This window comes from Pristiophorus japonicus, chromosome 22 (assembly GCF_044704955.1).
Source record: "Pristiophorus japonicus isolate sPriJap1 chromosome 22, sPriJap1.hap1, whole genome shotgun sequence".
Lineage (NCBI taxonomy): Eukaryota > Metazoa > Chordata > Chondrichthyes > Pristiophoridae > Pristiophorus > Pristiophorus japonicus.
In genome coordinates, this window is record NC_091998.1 from 42,715,905 (window position 1) to 42,740,900 (window position 24,996).

The 24,996-nt window shown below is 51.2% G+C and overlaps 1 protein-coding gene across 3 annotated transcripts in view; it reads left to right on the forward strand.

The window, feature by feature from the left end:
• LOC139234971 (fibroblast growth factor receptor 1-like) overlaps positions 1-24,996 on the forward strand; it is a 242,364-nt gene that overhangs the window by 208,941 nt on the left and 8,427 nt on the right. For all 3 annotated transcript variants that reach the window (XM_070865969.1, XM_070865967.1, XM_070865970.1), the window contains exons 9-14: positions 4,578-4,774; positions 9,710-9,855; positions 16,631-16,752; positions 18,737-18,847; positions 21,585-21,775; positions 23,636-23,758. In XM_070865969.1, coding sequence (XP_070722070.1) covers positions 4,578-4,774; positions 9,710-9,855; positions 16,631-16,752; positions 18,737-18,847; positions 21,585-21,775; positions 23,636-23,758 — 890 coding nt within the window. The remainder of the gene's footprint in view (positions 1-4,577; positions 4,775-9,709; positions 9,856-16,630; positions 16,753-18,736; positions 18,848-21,584; positions 21,776-23,635; positions 23,759-24,996) is intronic.

The following is a 24,996-nucleotide window of genomic DNA, read 5'->3' on the forward strand; positions in this document are numbered from 1 at the left end:
TTTTCGGGTTGGAAATCAGTGGTTAGTGGTGTGCCACAGGGATCGGTGCTGGGATCACAACTACATAGATGACCTGGAAGAGGGGACAGAGTGTAGTGTAACAAAATTTGCAGATGACACAAAGATTAGTGGGAAAGCGGGTTGTGTAGAGGACACAGAGAGGCTGCAAAGAGATTTAGATAGGTTAAGCGAATGGGCTAAGGTTTGGCAGATGGAATACAATGTTGGAAAATCTGAGGTCATCCACCTTGGGGGAAAAAAATCAGTAAAAGGGAATATTATTTGAATGGGGAGAAATTACAACATGCTGCGGTGCAGAGGGACCTGGGAGTCCTTGTGCATGAATCCCAAAAAGTTAGTTTGCAGGTGCAGCAGGTAATCAGGAAGGCGAATGGAATGTTGGCCTTCATTGCGAGAGGGATGGAGTACAAAAGCAGGGAGGTCCTGCTGCAACTGTATAGGGTATTGGTGAGGCTGCACCTGGAGTACTGCGTGCAGTTTTGGTCACCTTACTTAAGGAAGGATATACTAGCTTTGGAGGGGGTACAGAGACGATTCACTAGGCTGATTCCGGAGATGAGGGGGTTACCTTATGGTGATAGATTGAGTAGACTGGGTCTTTACTCGTTGGAGTTCAGAAGGATGAGGGGTGATCTTATCGAAACATTTAAAATAATGAAAGGGATAGACAAGATAGAGGCAGAGAGGTTGTTTCCACTAGTTGGGAAGACTAGAACTAGGGGGCACAGCCTCAAAATATGGGGGAGCCAATTTAAAACCGAGTTGAGAAGGAATTTCTTCTCCCAGAGGGTTGTGAATCCGTGGAATTCTCTGCCCAAGGAAGCAGTTGAGGCTAGCTCATTGAATGTATTCAAATCACAGATAGATAGATTTTTAACCAATAAGGGAATTAAGGGTTACGGGGAGAGGGCAGGTAAGTGGAGCTGAGTCCACGGCCAGATCAGCCATAATCTTGTTGAATGGCGGAGCAGGCTCGAGGGGCTAGATGGCCTGCCTCCTGTTCCTAATTCTTATGTTCTTATGTTCACCCTTTCAGGCAGTGAGTTCGAGACCCCCATAGCCCTCTGGGTGAAGAAATTTCCCCTCAAATCCCCTCTAAATCTCCTACCAATGACTTTAAATCTACGCCCCCTCTGACTCCTCTGCTAAAGGAAATAGATCTTTCCTATCCAGGCCCTTCATAATGTTATAGTTGGATAGTTGTTGACCATCAGTCAAACAGTAGTATTTTTCCCCAAGGCCAATATTTTTATAACTCAGAAATGAAAGTGTTTTTAAAACACAATTTCTTAAATCCGCGTCCCGCATGACTTTGCTCCTGGGTTTTCTCACAGTGGGGTGCAGGAGATTGATCTTTAATTCCTGGTGTCTCCAGGCAATCCAGGAGGGTCGGCAACCGTGGACTGACTGAGGCGTTCAGCTACCGTTACACAATCCCGAAAGGCAGGTCGCTGAGTGAGTGACTGCCTTTCTACAGAGTGGCATCTTTCCTGTCCAGATTCATAGAGTCAGAAGCTTATGGCACAGGAGGGGGCCGTTCGGCCCATCGAGTCCGCGCCGGCCGACCAAGAGCTATCCGGCCTAATCCCACTTTCCAGCTCTCGGTCCGTAGCCCTGTAGGTTACGGCACTTCAGGTGCACATCCAGGTACTTTTTAAATGTGGTGAGGGTTTCTGCCTCTGCCACCCTTTCAGGCCGTGAGTTCCAGACCCCCACCACCCTCTGGGTGAAAATAGTTCTCCTCAACTCCCCTCCAATCCTCCTACCAATTACTTTAAATTCGCAAGCAGCAAGTTCTGTTGATGATGACCATCAGTGCAGCTGAACAGCTTTTGAATGCGTGCAGTTAATACCTGGGAGCGAGGACGACAGGTGAAGTATCCACACAGTTTAAAACAGCCCGCTCACTGCAGGCCCAACGAGGCTGCGGTTTCCCCTTGGGGCCTGACTGCTGGCTTTCTGCGTCAAGTTGTGTTTTATACTTGCAGCCTCGCTGGCACGTCTGCTTTGGGCCAGGTCGATGCTCCCTGAGTTTGATTGAGTGTCCGGGGGATTTATGCCAGGATCGCCTCCAGGTAGTTTCAAGGCCCAGACATACGAAAATTACCTGCCTGACACCGAGACTGAGCCTCAGCTTGTCACTGAGGTCCTCTGAAGATCCTCCATCGTGTTTGTGATGGCATTTTGCCAACCTCCTGTTGTCGGCAGCTGAATGTAAGATGGGAGGTTCCCCACCCATGCCGGCTAATTCTTAACTGACCGTGTTTATATAAACCATCAGAACCCGCAGTTGGATTCCCGCCTGTAACTCACTGCCACATAATCGGTTGTCCCAGAAGACAAGTGTTAAAGTTTTATTTTAGGTTTTTCTGTGGGGCAGGATTTCTCCTCTAGGCCCCACTGTGAAGCCTCGGGCCTGCCCTTGCACGGGATCCCCCACTCCCGACCTGCGACAGGTCCCAGGTCCTTCCCCCCCCCCCCCCCCCTCCACCCCCTCCCATCCCCTCCACACTGCCTCCCCCGATGGTCGCCGGAGGCCTCTCTCTCTTGACACTCCCAGTGCAGTGCTGAGGGAGTGCTGCACTGCCGGAGGTGCCGTCTTTCAGGTGAGACATTAAACCGAGGCCCCGTCTGCTCCCTGGGGTGGATGTAAAAGATCCCACAGCACTATTTCGAAGAAGAGGAAAGGGGTTATCCCCGGAGTCCTGAGGCAAATAATTATCCCACACAAAAACAGATTATTTGGTCATTATCACATTGTTGTTTGTGGGAGCTTGCTGGGCGCAAATTTACTGCCGCGTTTCCCACATTACAACAGTGACTACACTTCAAAAGTACTTCATTGGCTGTAAAGCGCTTTGAGACGTCCGGTGCTCGTGAAAGGTGCTATATAAATGTAAGTCTTTTTTTATGTGTGACTCCAGACCCACAGCCCTCTGAAATGGCGGCTCACCACCACCTTCTCGAGTGCAATTAGGGACGGGCAATAAACGCTGGCCTTGCCCACATCCCATGAACATTTTTTTTTAAACAGCCTGTTCGTGCATTGTGTTATCAACAGTGACAGTCGGGGTGCATCTAGGGAGCATTGCATCGCAAATCGGAACACAGTTATACTGCCGCTCGGCAGGTGAGTGGTGAGGCCAGGACCTGAATATGGGAGAAGAATGAGCAGCGTGGGGGATTGAGGTTGAGAACAAAGGTCCGGGGGGGGCCAGGGCTGTTTTCAGTGAGAAGGAAAGCTATGAAGTGACCTGGGTCTTCAACATAACGAACGGTGTGAATAATACTGAAGTCAGCAAGCTGTTCAACGTGGGATAGCGAGCACAGGGTTTGGGGGCACGAGCCACACATTCGCAAATATTGCTCAAGGTTGGAGATTGGAGGAACAAATTCCAGTTGGATAATTGAACAGACTCCCAGAGAAGGTCATTGATTCAGGGCCAAGAGAGCTATCGGCAACGCTGGTGTAGTTTTATTTCAGAGGAGCAACGGTGCTTTTCTTTAAAGTTGGGGGTCAACATTTGGTGGGAAAAAAAAGACTTGCATTTATATAGCACCTTTCACATCCACCGGACGCCTCAAAGCGCTTTACAGCCAATGAAGTACTTTTGGAGTGCAGTCACTGTTGTAATGTGGGAAACGCAGCAACCAATCTGCGCACAGCAAGCTCCCACAAACAGCAATGTGATCATGACCAGGTAATCTGTTTTTAGTGATGTTGATTGAGGGATAAATATTGGCCCCAGGACACTGGGGATAACGCCCCCTGCTCTTCTTCGAAATAGTGCCCGTGGGATCTTTTACGTCCACCTGAGAGAGCAGAGGGGGCCTCGGTTTAACGTCTCATCCAAAAGACGACACCTCCGACAGTGCAGCGCTCGCTCAACACTGCACTGGGAGTGTCAGCCTAGATGTCTGTGCTCAAGCTCCTGGAGTGGGACTCGAGCCCGCAACTTTCCGACTCGGAGGCGAGGGTGCTGCCCACCAAGCCATGGCTGACGCGGCAAAGGTGCGGGAGATAATAATGGGAAATTTGGGAAATCTATTTGAATAGCGACAACAACTGTGTTGTGTCCTGACCCCCCCCGATCAAGCAGAGTGCTTGTTAGTGGTTAGAAAGACACACAACTACACTGTCTTGCATGCGCGAGAAATGAGGTCAGCAGGAATGCAGAGAACAGCATTTCCATTCACGGCAGCAGAAAGGGGGCCGATCGTTCTTTGCAGCGAGCTCCCTGTCGATTCGCTAAGCTTGCAAACATTCGGGAGCATGTCAATCTGCATCCGCCTCGTGACCTTCGGCCTGCTGCGCGGAGAGTGTCGCTCTTGTGTGTGTGTGTGTGTGTGTGTGTGTGCATCATCGCCCCCGGCAACCAAATTCCAATTTGGTCCGTTTAATGTTCAAAGTTGAATTTGTCGGTTTTAGTGCCCCTTTTAATAAAAGGGGCGCTTGATTTATAGTCTCAACTTAAAATAGTTGTGTGTGTGAGTGTGGGGGGCCTTTGTTTGTTTTCGCTGCTTCGTTAAATGAGCTCTTCTTCCGACCCGCCCAGTGATCGAGGATAAACCGTCAACCCTGTCCTCGCCCGTCTACCTGGAGATCATCATCTACTGCACCGGGGCCTTCCTCACCTCCTGCATGGTGGTGACGGCAGTCATCATTCGCATGAAGAGCACCGCCAAGAAGCCCGACTTCAGCAGCCAGCTGGCCGTCCACAAGCTGGCCAAGAGCATTCCTCTGCGCAGACAGGTAACAGAAAGTAAATAAAGAGTTCAAAAAAACTTTACCGCATCAACCACCCCAGGCGGGCATCGCGGTGTCGGCGTCTGAGGAGGAGGAGGAGGAGGAGCGCTCCGGTTGGGCACAGTCTACGTTGGCGACGAGCCCCGATTTTCCTGACCATGCCCGCTCTGCTGCCAAGTGGAAACCGAGCCCTCGGGGGTGGGGTGGGAGTGTGTGGCCCCGTGCCCCGCCATGGTTGGGATGGCAGTGATATTAAACTCTTGCAGCTGACAATCCCCCCCCCCCCCCCCCCCCCACAATGGATAGGGGGGGTTTAGCGTACTGCCACAGTGCCACACAAAAAATGTTCCCCCAATCTCCTGCAGGTTGCCTGATCTCAGTTGAGCTGGCCTCTGAAGCGCTGCAATGGATCTGCTCGCTATCCCCACCGGTGTTCCTGCTCCCGAGTTGCACGTGAGGTGAGGCGAGGGTGGGGATTGGGTCCAGCAGTGATGCCCCCACCACCCCCCACGTGTCCAAATAGCTGGCCAAGCTTTGCCGTCTGGGTTGCTTTTCCCTAGCTTCAAGGGGGAAGGTTAGTGGAGGCTTGAGTTGGGGCAATGTTACAGGACCTTGTCAAAGGGAGAGCTCGTTGCACTGATGCTGCAGAACAGTGGAAGGTCAGACATCAGCCTGTGAGGTGTGTGGGGTATTTCTCCTTCCACCCCCCCACCAAAAGAATGGCCCATTTGCCACTGGGGTTTACGATGTGCATTTGATGTCCTCTAGCAGCTGGAACTGGAGAATGCAACATTTCTAGGGAGAGGCCCAGAATTCCCATCAAGACCAGAAGTGGCCTGGGATCCAGGGGAGTGATGCACTTTCTCTTTCCAGGAGCCCCCCCCTCAGCATCGAGCCCCCTCCGTTTGGCAGCAGAGTCGAGCTTCCACTACCTCGCTGCCAACAAAGTTCCTTTAGCTCCACCCTCGCCGTGCGTCACCTGACTCCGCCTCCCTATCTGAGGCCGTGAGATCGCCCGGTTTCGGGCCTGTTCTGTGCTGAGGAGCTGGGACTGTGCGGCATCGCTCCACGGGGGGCCGGCATTCTGGGTTGCATCTAAACCCAGGTCAAAGGCCATGGTCCAACCAACCGTGCCGTGTGGGTCCAAACTGAGTTACATAGAATTACACTGAGCCTACAGCTCAAAAACAGGCCATTTGGTCCAACAGGTCCGTGCCGGTGTATGCTCCAAACGAGCCTCCTCCCACCCCCCATTCATTCGCCTCAACTACTTGTGATAACGAGTTCCACATTCTCACCACTCTCTGGGTAAAGAGGTTTCTCCCACATAAGAATTAGGAGCAGGAGTCGGCCATTCGGCCCCTCGAGCCTGTTCCGCCATTCAATGAGGTCACGGCTGATCTTCGACCTTAACTCCAATTTCCTGCACTGTCCCCATATCCCTCGATTCCCTAAATATCCAAAAATCTATCAATCTCTGTCTTGAATATACTCAAAGACTGGGCCTCCACGGCCCTCTGGGGTAGAGAATTCCAAAGATTCACTACCCTCTGAGTGAAGAAATTCCTCCTCGTCTCAGTCCTAAATGGACAACCCCTTATTCTGAGACTGTGACCCCTGGTTCTAGACTCCCCAGCCCGGGGGAAACACCCTCCCTGCATCTACCTACCCTGTCAATCCCTGTAAGAATTTTGTATGTTTCAATGAGATCACCTCTCATTCTTCTAAACGCTAGAGAATATCGGCCTAGTCTACTCAATCTCTCCTCATAGGACAATCCCCCCATCCCAGGAATCAGTCTGGTGAACCTTCGTTGCACTCCCTCAATGGCAAGTATATCCTTCCTTAGGTAAGGAGACCAAAACTGTACACAATTGACTATCTTATATTCATGGCCCCTAGTTCTGTTCTCCCGCACAAGTGGAGACATCTTCTCTACGTCTAGCCTTATCAAAACCTTTCATAATCTTAAAGACCTCTTATCAGGTCACTGCTCAACCTTCACTGTTCTGGAGACACGAGCCCAGCCTGTTCCCTCTTTGCTGATAGGCCTAACTTCTGCACTCTGGTATCTGTGGGCCTTTGGCAACCAGGCGAGCCAAGTACTGTGTCCTGTGTCCTTCAGGAGTGTTCGCTCCGTACCAGCAGAATCGAGCGTCTCCTTTCTGGGAGAGCAGCTTCGACCTCATTCTATTATTTATGTCAGGAGTACTTGCAGATTAAAAGTGCTCTCCCATCACCACTGCACCCCCAACCCACAGTAATGCTTTCCTTAAGTAAAAAAAAAAAAGCACTTCAGCAGAGAGAAAGGTTAGATCAGCTTGTCACTGCAGTACATCACATTAAATCAAATCTTGCTTTATGTGCATGGGTCTCCAGTAAATTGGAGCGTGTTTACATTCCAGTAACTGCTCTGCTCCACTCCATTCAGGGCTTTGGCAACAAGTGCCACTGAACGAGCGGGTGATATTCAGCCGAGTGAGATAAGACGAGCTCAAGGAGACTTCTCCAGCTGTTCTGCCTGAGGTGGAGGGAGGACTTGATGTGTCTCAGCAGATTGTGAGGTGTTTTAGTGAGTCGTTCCTTCCCCCCCCCCCCTCCGCCCAACAGCTCACCGGGTGAATGCACGCAGTGTGTGTTGCCGAGCCGATCAGGAAGGCCCCTGCGTTCGGTCTCCGGGTGGCTATTGGCTAGCCCTGTGTCAGCTGAGGGGACGCTGAACTTTGGCATCGGGCTCCCAGGTCAGGTCCGTCACCTGATCATGACTCAAGTCAACCACCCTGCTGGGTCAGAACCGTTGTCCCCAGTGCTCCTGAGTCAGAGATTCTGCGCCCACAGTCAACGACCGGGATCCCCCCTCTCTTCCCCCCCCCCCCTCCCCCACAGACTGCTGCCGATGGGTAGAGGGTGGGATTTCGGCCTTGGAAATGACTTTCCCCGTGGCTCGATGCCCGAACTCGCCCCCGAGGGGGTGGCAAAGGGTGTTCACCCACACCTAGGCGAGATGCCACTTTGAAACATTAGTAGCAAGAGTCGGCCATTCGGCCCCTCGAGCCTGCTGCACCATCATAGCTGATCTTCCACCTCGACTCTGCTTTCCCACTCGAACCCCTGGTTCCTCTAGAGCCCAAAAATCTATCGATCTCAGCCTTGAATATACTCAACGACTCAGCATCCACGGCCCTCTGGGATAGAGAATTCTAAAGATTCACAACCCTCTAGGTGAAGAAATTCCTCCTCGTCTCAGTCCTAAATGGACGACCCCTTATTCTGCGACTGTGACCCCTGGTTCTAGACTCCCCAGCCCAGGGGAAACATCCTCCCTGCATCTACCTGCTCAAACCCTCTGTCAAGTCCTCACCAATCTACCTGGCGCAAATGCAACTATTCAGGGCAGTATTGGTGAGTGACCAGTGCACAGTCCTTCTGGAGACCAAGTCCTGCCTTCACACCGAGGACACCCTCCATCCTTTAGGAGAGAAAACAGTAACTAGGGAGGGAGGGATTAGTTTAGCCCATTCCGCCCCCAGGAGAGCTATACAGGGACTACACGCCCCCACTTCTGAAAAGAAAAATGAAAATCTACGTTACACAGATGTGTTCCGGATCTTTTTTAAAAAAGGCACGAGTTACAAGGTTCTCCCAGCAAATAGATGGAGGCTTGGCAAAAATTCCCAGAGCTCCTGTCTATTTCCCAACCCGACCATCCCATCGCGTTACAAACAGTGACGGCGATGGTTTCTCCAGGCAGGGCACGGTCGGTGTGACAGCCAGTCACAGACTGGGAACTGCGACGGGAACGTGGGACCCGGAGCCTCAGCGAGGATGTCCAGAATCGGCGGGTACCCGGGGGCGGGAAAGGGAGGGGTGGGGTTGGCCGGGGGAGAATAGCCCTCCGCTGCCAGCAGGAAAGTTAGTGCAAGGGGAAAGTCTGCAGATGCTGAAAATCACAAATCAAAACAGAAAATGCCACAAATGCGGGGAAGATCATGTCATCCTTTGCCCAAGACATTAAAACAACACTGAACTTTTGCTGCACAGACACTGACTGACCCGCCGAGTATTTCTAGCACTTTCGGTTTATCTTTGAATTTCAATGCCAGGCTGCCTGACATTCACCATATATACATGCACTCACATACAAATGCGCACACATACACACATGTATACACACATACACACAAATGTGCACACACATACACACGGACACACACACACAGTGCACACATACACACATGTATACACTCGCACACACACACAAATGTGCGCACACACGCGTACACACACACGTACATGTATGCACATGCACACGAACAGACACACAGGTGCACACACATACACGTGCACATACATACACACGTGCACATACACGCGTACACACACGTACATGTATGCACATGCACACGTACGCACTTGTACATACACACGAACACACACACACACAGTGCGCACAAACACATGGCACACGGGTATAAGCTAGGTAGGGAGGTTCTGTCTATTCTCAACAAACTCTGCGAAGCTCCGAGTGTTTTTATGGGCGTGGGTGACCGGCAAAGGCAGCAGCATCAGACTGCAGCCTCGTCTCCACTTGCCATGCAGTGACTTGAAATACAGAGAGCCCTTGTTTTTGGAGCCGAGGTTGCCATTTAGAGACCTGATCAGAGCCATGATAAATAAACGAATGGCAGCACGGGAGCTCAAGCTCAGACCCACAGCTGAAAAAGGGTAAATATCTCTTGGCCGAAAGCTGCTTTGTTCAATTTGGCTTTAAGAGGGTGGTGGGTGGGGGTCGGGGGGATGAGTGAACGGGAAGGGGACTGAAGGTCAGAGCCAAAGTCTCAACTTCTTCACGTCCGAGCACAGTGTAATGTCAGCGGTTGCTATGTCCGGGCCCCCCCTGTGCAGATTCTAACCGCCTGTGCCTTGTCTCTCCCACCACAGGTGTCCGTCGACTCCAGCTCCTCCATGCACTCGGGGGTCCTGCTGGTCCGGACTACCCGACACTCCTCCAGCGGCACCCCGATGTTGGCGGGGGTCTCGGAGTACGAGCTCCCCGAGGACCCGCGCTGGGAGTTCTCCAGAGACAAGTGAGTGCGCGGCGTGTGTATACCTCCGACACTGGCTCTGGCCTCGGATCGGTCTGAGACAGGGAGGCCAATGTGGATCGGGACAGCTCCCACTGGTGGGTGTGCAGTTGTCACGTGGCCAAGCTTGCCACCAGTTAGCAATTCGTTCAGTGCGAACAAAAACAGGAAATCGATCATTCACCAAATGTGCTGCTGGATCAAATCAAAACACTGCTGATGCTGGGATCGGAAATTGCAGCAGGTCAGGCAGCATCTGTGGAGAGAGAAACAGGGTTAAAGTTTGGGGTCTGTGACTCTTTGTCAGAACTGGAAAAGTTTGAGATGTAACAGATTCTTAAGGAAGTGCCGGGGGGGGGAGGAAAGAACAAAAGGGAAGGTCGGTGATCGGGTGGAAGGCAGGAGAGATTTGAGAGACAAAAGGGATGATGGGCTAAAATGAGATGGTAACAGGAACAAAAGATGAGTCTAGATAGGGTGTGAATGGGGGAATCGTCACAAGATGCCATTGCAAAAGAGAGGAGACGTTTGAAAACATGTGCTGCTGTCTGTTAATCTCTGGATTAATTGCAGTTCGTGCGCTGGCAATCACAGGTGCTTGGGATGGACTGGGTGACTTATTTGGCTGCAAAGAAACGCCCTCTGACTGAGACTCGGACCCTGCTCTTACCCGGAAAGGTTGGGGTGATGGTCTCGTGTCTGTGAGGCCCGGTTTGGACTGAGCCTGAGCCAGCTCCTCGCCATTCTCAAACCCGCCTCCAACCGCGGGTGAGAATTGGGAGTCGGGGGTCATGACCTGCGCTGCGGCTGAGCGGGCAAGAGAGATCAGCTATCCTCGTGGGTAGCCCCAGGCCGTTTGGGACTTTGCACCCGGTGCCCTGCGACTCCAGTCAAGGTTGCGAAGGCGCGCAGGCGGCCCATTGGTCAGCACGGGCACTGAATCAACTTGCTGTGGAGTGTTTTTCGCGCTGGGTATGGGGAGGATGGTAGGCATTCCTGCCACGCTCGCTCAGCAACCTGCTCGAGCTATCGGCCGCACGCCGGAGAGGCTAGAGAATCGGCGGGACAGGAGGTTGCTAGGCGCGCACTGGTGGTGGACAGGGTGAGAGGTCGGGACTGAGCCACACTGGGGCAGAGCCGAAGGACCTTCCCTCTGCATCGAACCGCGTGTTCGGAGCTGGAACGGCAGAGGCCCATTCCCAAGCCCTGGCTCCTGTTTACACTGGGAACAGAGAGTGTTTTGATGTGGTACAATGTTGTACTTGGATCCAGCCTGTGTTTATCTGTTCTGGACTGTTGAAAACACCAGCCGGAAAGCGCGGGAAGCCCTGTAGGATGCAGTTTGATGGCGGTTATGGTTGGCGGCCAATTTTATACCGCCATGAGTTCTTTCTTGCTGATCTCAGCACCCACACGGTTAAATTTAGTCGCCATGAGCTGTTTGTGCAGAACCTGTGGGGGCACCTTCACCACATGGACTGCAGCGGTTCAAGAAGGTGGCTCACCACCTTCTCAAGGGCAATTAGGGATGGGTTAAAAATGCCAGTCTTGCCAGCGATGCCCACATCCCGTGAACAAATTTTTTAAAAGGCTGTGGAGAATGTACATGCCAGACTGATAGACACACGTCAGGATAGATTGACGGCTGCAGTTGTCATTGGCTAGGGACTCATCGAGTGTTCGGTACTGATCAGTGAGGCAGTTCCATTCAGTCACCTCGCGGAGCGTTTGATTGACAACTACGCCTGTGCTGACAGCCTCTCGGGTATGCGAGAGGGATGGAACTGTGTAAGCCTTTGCTTACCCAATGACGGACAGGTCTGTAGCCGACAGCCGGCAGGGTTGTACGTTTGCATTTAGCTACACGCGCTCCACTCACTAGTCAGTCCGAAGGCATCAGGCCCACAAGTCTAGTCGGAGGCCCACTGATCTAACTCGAGACCCTGTGGTCGCCTGTTGCCAGTGCAAAGGTCACCTTGCAGTGAGGCCGAGAGCAGGCAGATGCGCCTTTTGTTGTTGGATGATATTTTGAGAAGATTGTTCCCAATTATTGTAACGGTGCTGGCTCTGAACCTCTGCGGGGTTTCTTCCATTGTCCTGCTGAAAGTCTAGTTGGAGAACGTAGGAACTATGAGCAGGAGTCAGCCATTTGGCCCCTCGAGCCTGCTCCGTCATTCAATGAGAACCTGGCTGATCTTTGACCTCAACTCCACTTTCCTGCCCGATCTCCATATCCCATGATTCCCTTAATATCCAAGCCCAGTGACATTCCCACAGAAGCGGTTCTGTCATTTCCTGAGTTACGGGGAAGGGAGGATGGGGTGGGAGGAGTGACTGGAAGATTCCCCTGTGGAATTTTAGGGGGACTGTCTCTATAGAGTCTGAACTAGTTACTTGTTTAATGGTCAATTAATTTGCCCAATGTTTTATAGCCTAGCCACAGACTGATGGAGTGTTATGACACCGCTAACTAAAGTCAGGAGATCGCATGTCCATGTGTGGTATATTCTGCAAAGCCACGAATGGTGCTCTGTTTGACCTCTGAGTCTTGCTACAGATTTTGGGTTGCGCAAGGCACACTTTTAGAGATGTGGGGGTGCGCGTTCTGGAATGGTTGGTGACACTGAATGCAAGGAGAATGTGCCCAGTGTAAATACCCAAACGTTTAGCCGGCATCGATAAGAATGTCGTATGTCCAGGCATAATGTGATGTGAACCTGCCACAGTTAAATACTTCCCGAGAAATGCATTCAAAGGTCATTAGCTGATGGTTTCTGACTGTACTCGGATCTATCTTAGCTTTGATAAGATCTACCTTGGCGTGGTGAAATTGATGGGGGTCTATTTTAGCTTGATAGCTTCACTCGTTGCTGGGATCTGTCCTGGGTTGGATGGGACAGGCTCACAGGATTACATAGGATATAAGAACATAAGAAATAGGAGCAGGAGTAGGCCATTTGGCCCCTCGAGCCTGCTCCGCCATTCAATAAGATCATGGCTGATCTGATCTTGGCCTCAACTCCACTTCTCTGCCCGCTCCCCATAACCCTTTATTCCCTTATCCTTCACAAATCTGTCTATCTCCACCTTAAATATATTCAATGACCCAGCCTCCACAGCTCTCTGGGGCAGAGAAAATACGGCACAGAAACAGGCCATTCGGCCCAACCAGTCCATGCTGGCATTTATGCTCCACTCGAGCCTCCTCCCGTCTTTCCTCATCTAAATCTATCAGCATAACCCTCTATTCCCTTCTCCCCCATATGCTTGTCCAGCCTCCCCTTAAATGCATTGATACTATTCACCTCAACCATTCCCTGTGGCAGCGAGTTCCACATTCTCACCACTCTCTGGGTAAAGAAGTCTCGGGTGGGAGGAACTTCTCAATGAAAAGCCTCCAGGTTTATTATTTTCCAACATCGACACAGAGCCAGGAATGGGAAAGGCCAGTGGAGTAATGGCTGACTGAAGACTCACCGAGAATATTGACGGGGGAATTAAAATATCTCGCATTCACTGCTTTGTGGATTAGTGTGTTTATCAGAATATCTGACCTTTGATGGCCATTGAAATGCCTGGGACAAATCAGGGTACTGGTAGGTACAGAACTGGTACGACACACCAGAAGGGACTGCTGCTGTCGGGGATTTAGCAGGCATTTAGTGAATGCTGCCCGTGTCCTAAATCGCACCGAGTCCCGCTCACCCATCACCCATCTATGCTCATTGACCTACATTGGCTCCCGGTTAAGCAACGCCTTGATTTGAAAATTCTCGTCCCTGTTTACAAATCCCTCCATGGCTTCGCCCCTCCCTATCTCTGTAATCTCCTCCAGCCCCACAACCCCCCCCCCCCCCCACCCCGAGATGTCTGCGCTCCTCTAATTCTGCCCTCTTGAGCAGCCCTGATTATAATCGCTCAACCATTGGTGGCCGTGCCTTCTGTTGCCTGGGCCCCAAGCTCTGGAACTCCCTCCCTAAACCCCTCCGCCTCTCTTTCCTCCTTTTTAAGACGATCCTTAAAATCTGCCTCTTTAAGCAAGCTTTTGGTCACCTGCCCTAATTTCTCCCCGTGTGGCTCGGTGTCAATCTTTTTTGTCTCATAATATTCCTGTGAACCGCCTTGGGACGTTTCGCAATGTTAACGATGCTATACAAGTTGTTGTTGTAAGATCAAACCATCAAGAATAAGTTGTAAGATCAAACAATCACGGATAAGTTGTTGTAAGATCAAACAATCACGGATAAGTTGTTGTTGTAAGATCAAACAATCACGGATAAGTTGTTGTTGTAAGATCAAACAATCGCGGATAAGTTGTTGTAAGATCAAACAATCACGGATAAGTTGTTGTAAGATCAAACAATCACGGATAAGTTGTTGTTGTAAGATCAAACAATCACGGATAAGTTGTTGTTGTAAGATCAAACAATCACGGATAAGTTGAGGCCGTGGGCTCATTGAGTTGCATCCCTTGAATACCCAGCTCTCCAATTACAGCATCTAGCTGCCTTTTGAATGCCCCATGTGTTGTACGTTCACTCGTCGGGTTATGCCAGACACTTAATCACTCTTTGAACAACTGCTCCCTGAAATCTGTTGTACAGTTTACCTTTTCACACACTTACATTCTGTCTTCTCAGGTAAAATTTACCCCGTCTGTGCCATTTAATATTTTGTACATACCCGCAAATTCCCTCTATGACCTCCTCCTCTCTAGAAGGCAGAGCCTAAACATCTCAAATGTTATTTCATAGCTCACCGCACCCCCCACTTTACACGAAGCACTTTAGAATGGAGAAGTCTGATGTTCTGCAGTTGGCTGGAAGGGTTATAATGGGGTCCGAGTTGAGTGATGTGTCGAATTGACTCCCTGGAGATGGATAAAACCGGTTATCTTCAGCCAGCAGCAAGATAGGGTCAGGTGGATGTAAAACAAGATATTGGGAAGACGGAAAGTATTGGAACCAATCAGCAGGTTCGGCAACATTTGTGGAGAGAGAAACAAGAGTTAACTTTTCAGGTCGATGATCCGCCATCAGGAGGGGAAAAAGTTAGAGATCTAATCGGTTTTAAACAAGTAGAAAGGCAGGAGAGGAAGGAAAGAACAAAAGGGAAGGTCTGTGATCGGGCGGGAGAGATTAAAAGACAAAAGGGATGGTGGTGCGAGGCAAAAGGAGATGGTAATGAGACAAGTTAAGAAACAAAAGATGAGTCTAGATAGGGTGGAAATGGGAATGGCGGAATCATCAACAGCTGACATGGGAAAAAATAGGGTCAGAGGTTATGAACTCGATGTTGAGTCCAGAAGGCTGTAAAGTGCCCAAACGAAAGACAAGGTGCTGTTGCTTGAGCTTGCATTGAGCTTCATTGGAACAGTGTAAGGGCAGGTGTTGTGTCTCCTGCGCTTGCATGGGAAGGTACCATGGGAAGGGGAGGGGCTGCTGGGAGTGATTGAGGAGTGGGCAGGGGTGTCGCGGAGGGAGTGGGCCCTTCGGAATGCTGAGAGGGGAGGGGAAGGGAAGATGTGTTTGGTGGTGGGATCACACTGGAGGTGACGGAGGATGACCCGTTGAACGTGGAAAGCTGGTGGGGTGAAAGGTGAACCCTCTCGTGGTTCTAGGAGGGAGGGAAAGGGGTGAGAGCAGAAGTGGGGGACATAGTACGGAAACGGTTGAGGGCCATGTCAACTCCGGTAGATATTAGGAAGAACTTACTTAGTTGAAGATTGAGAATAATTTAGATTAGTTTGCCAGGCAGAAGATTAGAAGAGAGCTGCGTCCTATAATGGAGACTGAGTTTAAGACAATGAAGGCCTTCTTCCTATCACTGACTTCTCTTGTGCTCAATTACAGAATGGCCTTTTCTGCTTCTGTACTTCTTGGTTCTCAATCTGTTCCCATGTTCTGGGTGTGAGGATACTGTGATTTGGAGCCATACTTATCCCCCTTCAGTTCCTGGTCAAGGGCAGGATGGCGAGATCTCTCCCAACAACCATCACAAAGGACTAGAAGACAAGGGGGTAGAGGTTATGCTGCAGCTGTACAAAGCCCTGGTTGGACCACACCTGGGGCACTGAGAGCAGTTCTGGGCATCACACCTTAGGGAGGGTATATTGGCCTTGGAGGGAGTGTAGCGTAGGTTTACCAGAATGATACCCGGACTCCAAGGGTTAAATTACGAGGGGAGATTACACAAACTAATATCGTATTCCCTAGAAGTTAGAATGTAAAGGGGGGAATCTGATCGAAGTTTTCAAGGTATTAAGGGGGACTGAAAGGGTAGACGGAGAGAAACGATTTCCAATGGCTGAGGAATGTAGGACGAGGGGGCGGAGCTAAGACCTTTCAGGTGAGATGAGGAAACATTTCTACATGCAAAGGCTGGTAGAAGTTTGGAACTCTTCCGCAAACTGCAGTTGATTCTAGATCAATTATTAACCTTAAATCTGCAATTGATAGATTTTTGTTAACCAAAGGGATTAAGGGATACGGGCCAAAGGCTGGTGTGTGGAGTTAGGTCACAGATCAGCCACAGGCTCGATGGGCCGAATTGCCTTCATTGAATGACGGAATAGACTCGAGGGACAAAATAGCCTCCACCTGTTCCTACGTAAGCAGCTATGTTAGAATAGTCAGCCTCCCGGTGGCATAAGCCACAGACGGAGTGCGTGCCACAAGGGATGGAGGATGGGACGAAAGGGCGGTAAACAGTAAATCTGAGATCAACAAACCGATTTGTGTCCGCTTTAACCCGCTGTATTCTCTTGGCTCCCTCTCAGGCTGACCTTGGGTAAGCCACTCGGCGAGGGGTGCTTTGGGCAGGTGGTGATGGGAGAGACCATCGGCATAGACAAAGATAAGCCCAGCAAGCCGGTCACCGTGGCTGTGAAGATGTTGAAAGGTGAGATACCAGTTTGTCCAGTGACCTGTTTGATCTCGCTGTCGGTCGCTGTGCCGCTTGTGTCAATTGGAAGCATTGGGAACTGGTGGGTGATGCTTCACAATGAAGAACATGAATTGGGGGGAGGTGGGGGGGGGGATGTAGGATTCTCCAATATTCTCCTGTCTTTGGCCAACTCTCCCAAAGTTGGGTGCCTTGCGGGCTGGCCGACCTCGCACAAGGTAGCGTTCCCTAAACATCCGCCTCGACCATTCGCCTCGCGCTGAGCCTGGAGAGTGAGTGCGGAGCGGCTAGTTGACGCAGCTCGATTATCAGCAACGGTCGCTGTTTGATGGTCGAGGGCGGGGTCGCTGGTTGGCTGAAGCCTGGGCGCATTGCGGCCAATCGTCATGCCCTCATCGCTGCCTTGGCTGAGGTCAGAAAACTCCGCACACACCAGGGGTCGAAGCTGCACCCTTTCCCACGTCCGGTTCCAGGCATTGCCTTTGCTCGGCCAGGTATTGGGCAGTGGCTGTGACTTGTCCATCTATAAAATTCAACCTGCTTGGCAAGTTAGAAGACGACGAACAGGTTGGTGCTGCGGTTGCCTCCCCTGCCGCTTTGCCAATCGGTCACAATAATGTATTTGCTTCATTAGTTCTTTGCTTAAGAATTCATAGCAACACATTGCTATTAAGAACTAGTTAGTTTATTAACAAAGGTGTAACAATCACACTACACATTACCAGTTCATCTACCAGGCTCACAACCACCTGCCTCATCATGGATCCCCCGAACCCAGCTGGCTGGGGTTTTATTGAGTCTTGTGAGCATCACGTGACTGGCTAAGCCACTCCCAACTCAACAGCTCTACAACTATTTTGATTAAACTATAAAGCCCAAGTGCCCTCTTATTAAAGGGGCACCAGAACCGACAGATTAACAAATAAAACTTTGTGAACCTTAAACGGTCAAAAGTATTCGAAGCCCTTCAGCCCAAGCAACATCAGACAGGGGAATTGAACCCGTGACCCTTGGCTTTACTCGTGCATGCTCTAACCATCTCAGCTAACTGACCAGCGGTCAACAGCTCTACCAACCAGTGAGCGGTCTCGCAGGCTCAGACAGTTCTGAATTGTCGGTCAGGCAGTGCCAGTTCTTTACATCTATGTAAAGGCAGATAAAACAACGTGGGTCCAGTTCACGCACAGTTGCCAGGATGTGGTGAGAGACAAGCTGCCATTTCCTGTTCACAAATCCCCCGCCCCCCTCCCCCCTGCAAAAGGTGGACAGGTCCACCCAGTTTTGCTGCGCTGATCATCGCATTAGCCAGTGAGCATCTCGTTCGAACCTCCAATTTGGTCCACGTTGTGTCGCTGCCCCCGCTTTAACTGAGCGGGTCCTTTCAAAATCAATCCTCCCCAGAGCTCAGCTTAGGTCCCTGGCCTGTGCCAGGTTCCTTGACCTTGTCACAGGTGGCAGTAGGCGCACGATCATTAGCCTCACCAACCCTGGGCCAAGGGTGGGGACAAAGCAGCCAGAATTCCCAACCCATGATCGCAATCTCGCATCCCTGGCTGGCACGGCAGGTATGAGGAAGGCCTCCGGGTTCGTGGTACTGCTCTCCATGGGCGAATAGCTTAACAATGCTCATTATCTGTGGCCACATATAAAGAACGGTCAGTTGGATGAGGGTGACAGGCACTTGTATCCCATCCGGAGAGGAGGAGATAAACTCAACGCATTGAAAAGGTTAACCTGAACGCACATGGCAGTGGTGAGGTAGGGCCAAAGCAAAGTGATTCTTCCCTCTACGCACACGGCGCTACTCTGCCACTGCTAGATTTATCAATGAACACGGGTACATTGTGTGGCAGGTGCCAGGAGGCTCTGTGAGGCACCCTTTCCAATGCGACGCTTGCGGGCCCAAGTTTGCTCTGTCTCGCGGGTTGCTCGGGGAGCTCACAGGCCCAACGAACGCTCACATCGCTCCCTCTCTTCGCAGCCGATGCCACGGAGAAGGACCTGTCGGATCTCATTTCGGAGATGGAGATGATGAAGATGATCGGGAAACACAAGAACATCATTAACTTGCTGGGGGCGTGCACACAGGACGGTGAGTAAGCCGCAAGGCTTGGCATGCTGCAGGGACCACATCAAATGGGAGGGTTCGCTTCATGCGATGAAATCTTTTCCTTATTTCCACACACCGATAAAAGCAGCGACTGAAGAGCACAAGACTACAGAGGAACACAGTGTGGGAAGTGCCAACATTTAATGTTAAGTTGCAGTGCTAAGATACTGTGCACTTCCTTTGGTGGCAGTGTATTGGGGATCTAATGTTTGTTGGGAGGAGAATGGCAAAGAAATCTCAGATATTTAAACTGATCTAGGTACTGGGGTCTTCCTCAGGGGAGTTCTCCCCGGTGTGTCCTGGGGCCAATATTTATCCCTCAATCAACATAACAAAAAAACAGATTATCTGGCCATTATCACATTGCTGTTTGTGGGAGCTTGCTGTGCATAAGTTGGCTGCCGCGTTTCCCACATTACAACAGTGACTTCACTCCAAAAGTACTTCATTGGCTGTAAAGCACTTTGAGACATCCGGTGGTCGTGAAAGGCGCTATATAAATGCAAGTCTTTCTTTGCTATCCAGTCCTATCTTGTGATCTTGGCTCAGTTACCAGGGCTGCTTGTCTCTCTGACCGTCTGCAGTCTACGCTCAAAGACTATTGCAATACCTGTCACGTCTATAGTCCCATGTTGAATCTATTTTGTCTTGGTTCTTAAGTAATAATTGTTTCTTGAAAACATCCCCTTTAATATATTGTTGAACATTTGGACATGTTTTAAAGCTTTTTTTTTTTGCGCTCGGGTTAGTCCCCTCCCCATCCCAAGGATGTTTATCCCATCCTGGTTCCACGGGCCCCCCTCTCCAGCATCTCTCCCTATTGCCTGTTAATGGTGTGTAGGCCTCTGCAAGGAGGCTGTCTAACTGAGGGGGCACAGCGCAGACAAGGCCAACCCTGATCAGTGCCAACCACACTCGGGCACACCCGCTTGATCGGCACCCCATCCACCACCTTCAACACTCACTCCCTTTACCACCGGCGCACCGTGGCTCCAGTGTGTACCATCTACAAGATGCACTGCAGCAACTCGCCAAGGCTTCTTCGGCAGCACCTCCCAAACCCGCGACCTCTACCACCTAGAAGGACAAGGGCAGCAGGCTCATGGGAACACCACCACCTCCAAGTACCCCTCCAAGTTTCACACCACCCCGACTTGGAAATATATCGGCCGTTCCTTCATTGTCGCTGGGTCAAAATCCTGGAACACTCTCCCTAACAGCACTGTGGGAGCACCTTCACCACACAGGACTGCAGCGGTTCAAGAAGGCGGCTCGCCACCACCTTCTCACGGGGCAATTAGGGATGGGCAATAAATGCCGGCCTTGCCAGCGACGAATGAATAAAGTGTAGAGTGGTCCAGAGCTGTGGCATTGTCCTGCCTTCTCTCTCCCTGATTGGGAGGTGTTGCAGCCATGAAGGCGGGTCCCTTGCTGTTCTGCATATCTGGGGTGTGTTCGCTCAGCACAGACCTATACAGACCAGCAAGGACACTGTTCCGTTGGATCTTTTGATGCTTATTGAGGTGGCCTGGAATGGAGCTCTTCCTGTTTGAGGCACCCGGTGTCGGCATTAAGCATTCCCTGGCACACAGCCAGATACAGGCTAACAACAACAATTGCATTTATATAGCGCCTTTAAACATCCCAAGGCACTTCACAGAAGCCACTTGACACCGAGCCACATTACGGCAATGTTAGGACAGGTAACGAAAAGCTTGGTCAAAGAGGTAGGTTTTAAGGAGCATCTTAAAGGAGGAATGATAGAGAGACAGAGGGGTTTAGGGAGGGAGTTCCAGAGCTTGGGGCCCAGGCAGCTGAAGGCACGGCCACCGATGTTTGGGCGATTAAAATGGGGGCTGCTCGAGGGCAGAATTGGAGGGGCGCAGACGTCTCAGGGGCTTGTAGGGCTGAAGGAGATTACAGAGATAGGGAGGGGCGAGGCCATGGAGGGATTTGTAAAGAAGGATGAGAATTTTGAAATCGAGGCATTGATTAACCGGGAGTCAATGTAGGTCAGCGAGCTCAGGGGGCGATGGGTGAACAGGACTTGGGGCGAGTTAGAACACGGGCAGCCGAGTTTTGGATGAGCTCAAGTTTATGGAGGGTGTGAGGCCGGCCAAGGGAGCATTGGAGTAGTCGAGTCTAGAGCTAACGAAGGCATGGATGAGGCCTTTAGCGGTGGATGAGCTGAGGCAGGATTGGAGACCGGTGATATTAGACACTTGGGCACAAAACCAGTGCAGTGCTGAGGGAGTGCCGCACTGTCAGAGGTGCCATCTTTTGGATGAGACATTAAACCGAGGCCCCGCCTGCTCTCTCGGGTGGATGTAAAAGATCCCATGGCACTATTTTGGAGAGGAGGGGAGTTCTCCCGTGTCCTGGCCAATACTTATACCTCAATCAACATCACTAAACTAGATTATCTGGTCATTATCACGTTTATCTGGTCATTAAGCAGTTTGTGGGAGCTTGCTGTGCACAAATTGGCTGCCACGTTGCCTTCATTTCAACAGTGACTACAATTCAAAAGTACTTCATTGGCTGTAAAGCACTTTGGGACGTCTTGAGGTCATGAAAGATGCTATATAAATGCAGGGTTTTCCATTCTTTCTTTCTGTTCTTCTTTATTTCTTTCTATCCGTTCTTCGTTCCCTTCCTGTCCGTACTGTCCTTCCTTCCTGCCCCGGTTGAAGGCTAACTTGGAATGCTTTTTCTGCAGGCCCGCTGTACGTCATCGTTGAGTTTGCCTCCAAGGGCAACCTGCGCGAATACCTGCGAGCCCGTCGGCCCCCTGGCATGGAGTACTGTTACAACCCCACACACCTACCCGACGAACAGCTCTCCTTCAAAGACCTGGTGTCCTGTGCGTACCAGGTGTCCAGAGGCATGGAGTACCTCGCATCGAAAAAGGTAGGAGACGGCCCAGTGGGGCCTGTTCACTGTTGTCACCTCGGCTGTAGGCCTCGGAACACAGAACAGGGCCCGGTGCAGAAGGTGGGCCCACCTTCAGCCAAGCCAGACCGGCTCGTTAGCATAATTGTGGGGAGGGGGGGAGGCGAGTTGTCTAGTGGAGCCCCTCTGAAAGGGCAGAGGAATGTTACCTCAGGTGTCTGAGGAGGTCCTGAGATATGTTTGGTAAAAGTTAGCGCCATTAGAATAGGGAAGGTTGAGCGGAGAATTAATAGAGGTGTTCAAGAAGGTTCACCGGGTTGATTCCTGGGATGAAGGGGTTGTCTTATGAGGAAAGGTTGAGCAGGTTGGGCCTGTACTCATTGGAGTTTAGAAGAATGAGAGAGGATTTTATTGAAACATATAAGATTCCGAGGGGGCTTGACAAGGTAGATGCTGAGAGGATGTTTCCCCTCGTGGGGGAATCTAGAACCAGCGGGCATTGTTTCAGAATAAGGGGTTGCCCATTTAAAACGGAGGTGAGGAGGAATTTCTTCTCTGAGGGTCATGAATCTTTGAAATTCTCTACCCCAGAGAGCTGTGAAGGCTGGGTCATTGAATATATTCAAGGTGGAGATAGACAGGTTTTTGAATGATAAGGGAGTCGAGGGTTATGGGAAGCAGGCAGGGAAGTGGAGTTGAGGCCAGTATCGGATCAGTCATGATCTTATTGAATGGCGGAGCAGGCTCGAGGGGCCGAATGGCTTACTCCTGCTCCTATTTCTTATGTTCTTATGAAGGATCTGGTCAGAGTAGATAAGAGAGAAACTGTTCCCATTGGCGGAAGGCTCGAGAACCAGAGGACACAGATTTAAGGTGATTGGCAAAAGAACCAAAGGCGACATGAGAAAAAGCCTTTTTACGCAGTGAGTGGTTAGGATCTGGAATGCGCTGCCTGCAAGGGTGTTGGAGGCAGATTCAGTCGTGGCTTTCAAAAGGGGAGTTGAATAAGTATCTGAAGGAAAAAAATGTGCAGGGCTACGGGGAAAGGGCGGGGGAGTGGGGACTGGCTGAGGTGCTCTTGCAGAGAGTCAGCACAGACTCGACGGGCCGAATGGCCTCCTTTTGCGCGGTAACCATTCTATGATTAGTGCGAACAGTTGCTCTGCAGTTGATGGCAGTGGCTTTTGGGACCATTTAAACCCTGAAAGCACCCTTCTGCCACCGATAGCAAGCGGGTGGACACCAGGAATAAACAGCAATCCCGGGCATCCAACATTGCCATGGGGCGAATGTGGTGTCTAAGGCTAGCCGACGATCCGCCGGGAGATCCGAAGGTCGTAAGCTTGGGCGGGGACGTGATGGAGCTCATGTCTGGCCCATTGTCCCCTTGCCAGTCCACTTGACTCTGAGTGGCGTGAGAATGTGGCATCGAGCGGAGAGTTACAGGAGGCCGGGCGGAGTAGCTGTGACCATGCGTTATCCCCGCCCGCGGAGATCTACATATGCCTTCGGGCCCTGAAACATCTGGCTGAACCTGAGGCAGCTGCGTGGGTGGCCTTCACCACACATCTGCATCAAACAAGTGTCTCTGGCGCAGAATTAGAAAGATAAGAAATAGGAGCAGGAGTTGGCCATTCGGCCCCTCGAGCCTGCTCCGCCATTCAATAAGATCGTGGCTGACCTTATCCTTCCCTGCCCATTCCCCATAACTCTTGACCGCCCTGTAATTCAAAGATCTGTCTATTCCCACCTTGAATATATTCACCGCTTCACTGGCTGGGTCCGGACCCCCTCGTCAGATGGCGAAACGCATCTGCCACGCGGGCATCGGAGATCTCCGGTTCCAGATGTTAACGGGGGTTTTTTTTTTCTCCACAGTGCATTCACCGGGATTTAGCTGCAAGAAACGTTCTGGTGACGGAAGACAGCGTGATGAAGATTGCCGACTTTGGGCTAGCGCGTGACATCCACCACATCGACTACTACAAGAAGACAACAAATGTGAGTGTCTCTGGTTATGTGTCGGGGCCTGAGCGGTGGGCAGGCCAGCCTTCACTGCACACCCGATCCTCGGCTCCTCTTTGCCCATGTCAACATAACATAAGAATTAGGAGCAGGAGTCGGCCATTCGGCCCCTCGAGCCTGCTCCGCCATTCAATGAGCTCATGGCTGATCTTCGACCTCAACTCCACTTTCCTGCACTATCCCCATATCCCTTTATTCCCTTAATATCCAAAATCTATTGATCACTGCCTTGAATATACTCAATGACTCAGCCTCCACAGCCCTCTGGGGTAGAGAATTCCAAAGATTCACCACCCTCTGAGAGAGGAAATTTCTCCTCATCTCCGTCCTAAATGGCTAACCCCTTATTCTGAGACTGTGACCCCTGGTTCTAGACTCCCCAGCCCGGGGGAAACATCCTCCCTGCATCTACCCTGTCAAGCCCTGTAAGAATTCTGTACGTTTCAATGAGATCAACTCCCATTCTTCTCTGCACCTTTGTGCCTCTTCGCCGAGTGGATGATAGCCGGAATTATTAAAGGGCAACCTTCCTCGGGTGTGTGTCTGGGGCGATTTGAACCCCTCCGGCCGAGTGGACAGGCAGTTAAAAATCGCCCGCGGGGCCTACCCACCGACGTTACACACTCTTCCCGCACACGGGCTCCGATTTTAACCTCTTCTGAGCAGGCGGGAAGGAAAGCCAGAGGCCTTGGCGGGGGAAGTTTTGTGGCTTCCAGCGAGAAGAGGCGTTGGGGCCGGAAGAGGCCCAACATGGTCAACCTTTGTTTTTCACTTCCTATGTTTCCATCTGGGGTCAGGAGGAGCAAGTGTGCGGACTCCTCCGAGCCACACACGGAGAGATTAGTCTTCTCCCCCCACCCCCGGCCCCGGATCGTGAGGCCTTCCCGCCCTTCCTTGGGGAGCGTTCCTTCGGTCCTTAGGCCTCCCGCTGCCTGACATTGTGATCCGACCTCCCGTCAGATGCTATCCTTCGAGTAAATCTTTTTTGCACCTACTCCAGGGTCCTTTTTATAATGTGCAAAGCAGAACTGTTCACAATACTCCGAATATGGTCGAACCAAGTTTAACATAACTTCTCTGCTTTTCAATTCTATCCCTCTCTAAATGAACCCCAGTGCTTTGCTTGCTTTATTTAACGGCTTTGGGGGGGGCGGAGTGTGGAGGGGGGTGCGTATTGTGAGGCCGCAGAATCTGTGGTTGGTGGGGTGCAGTGA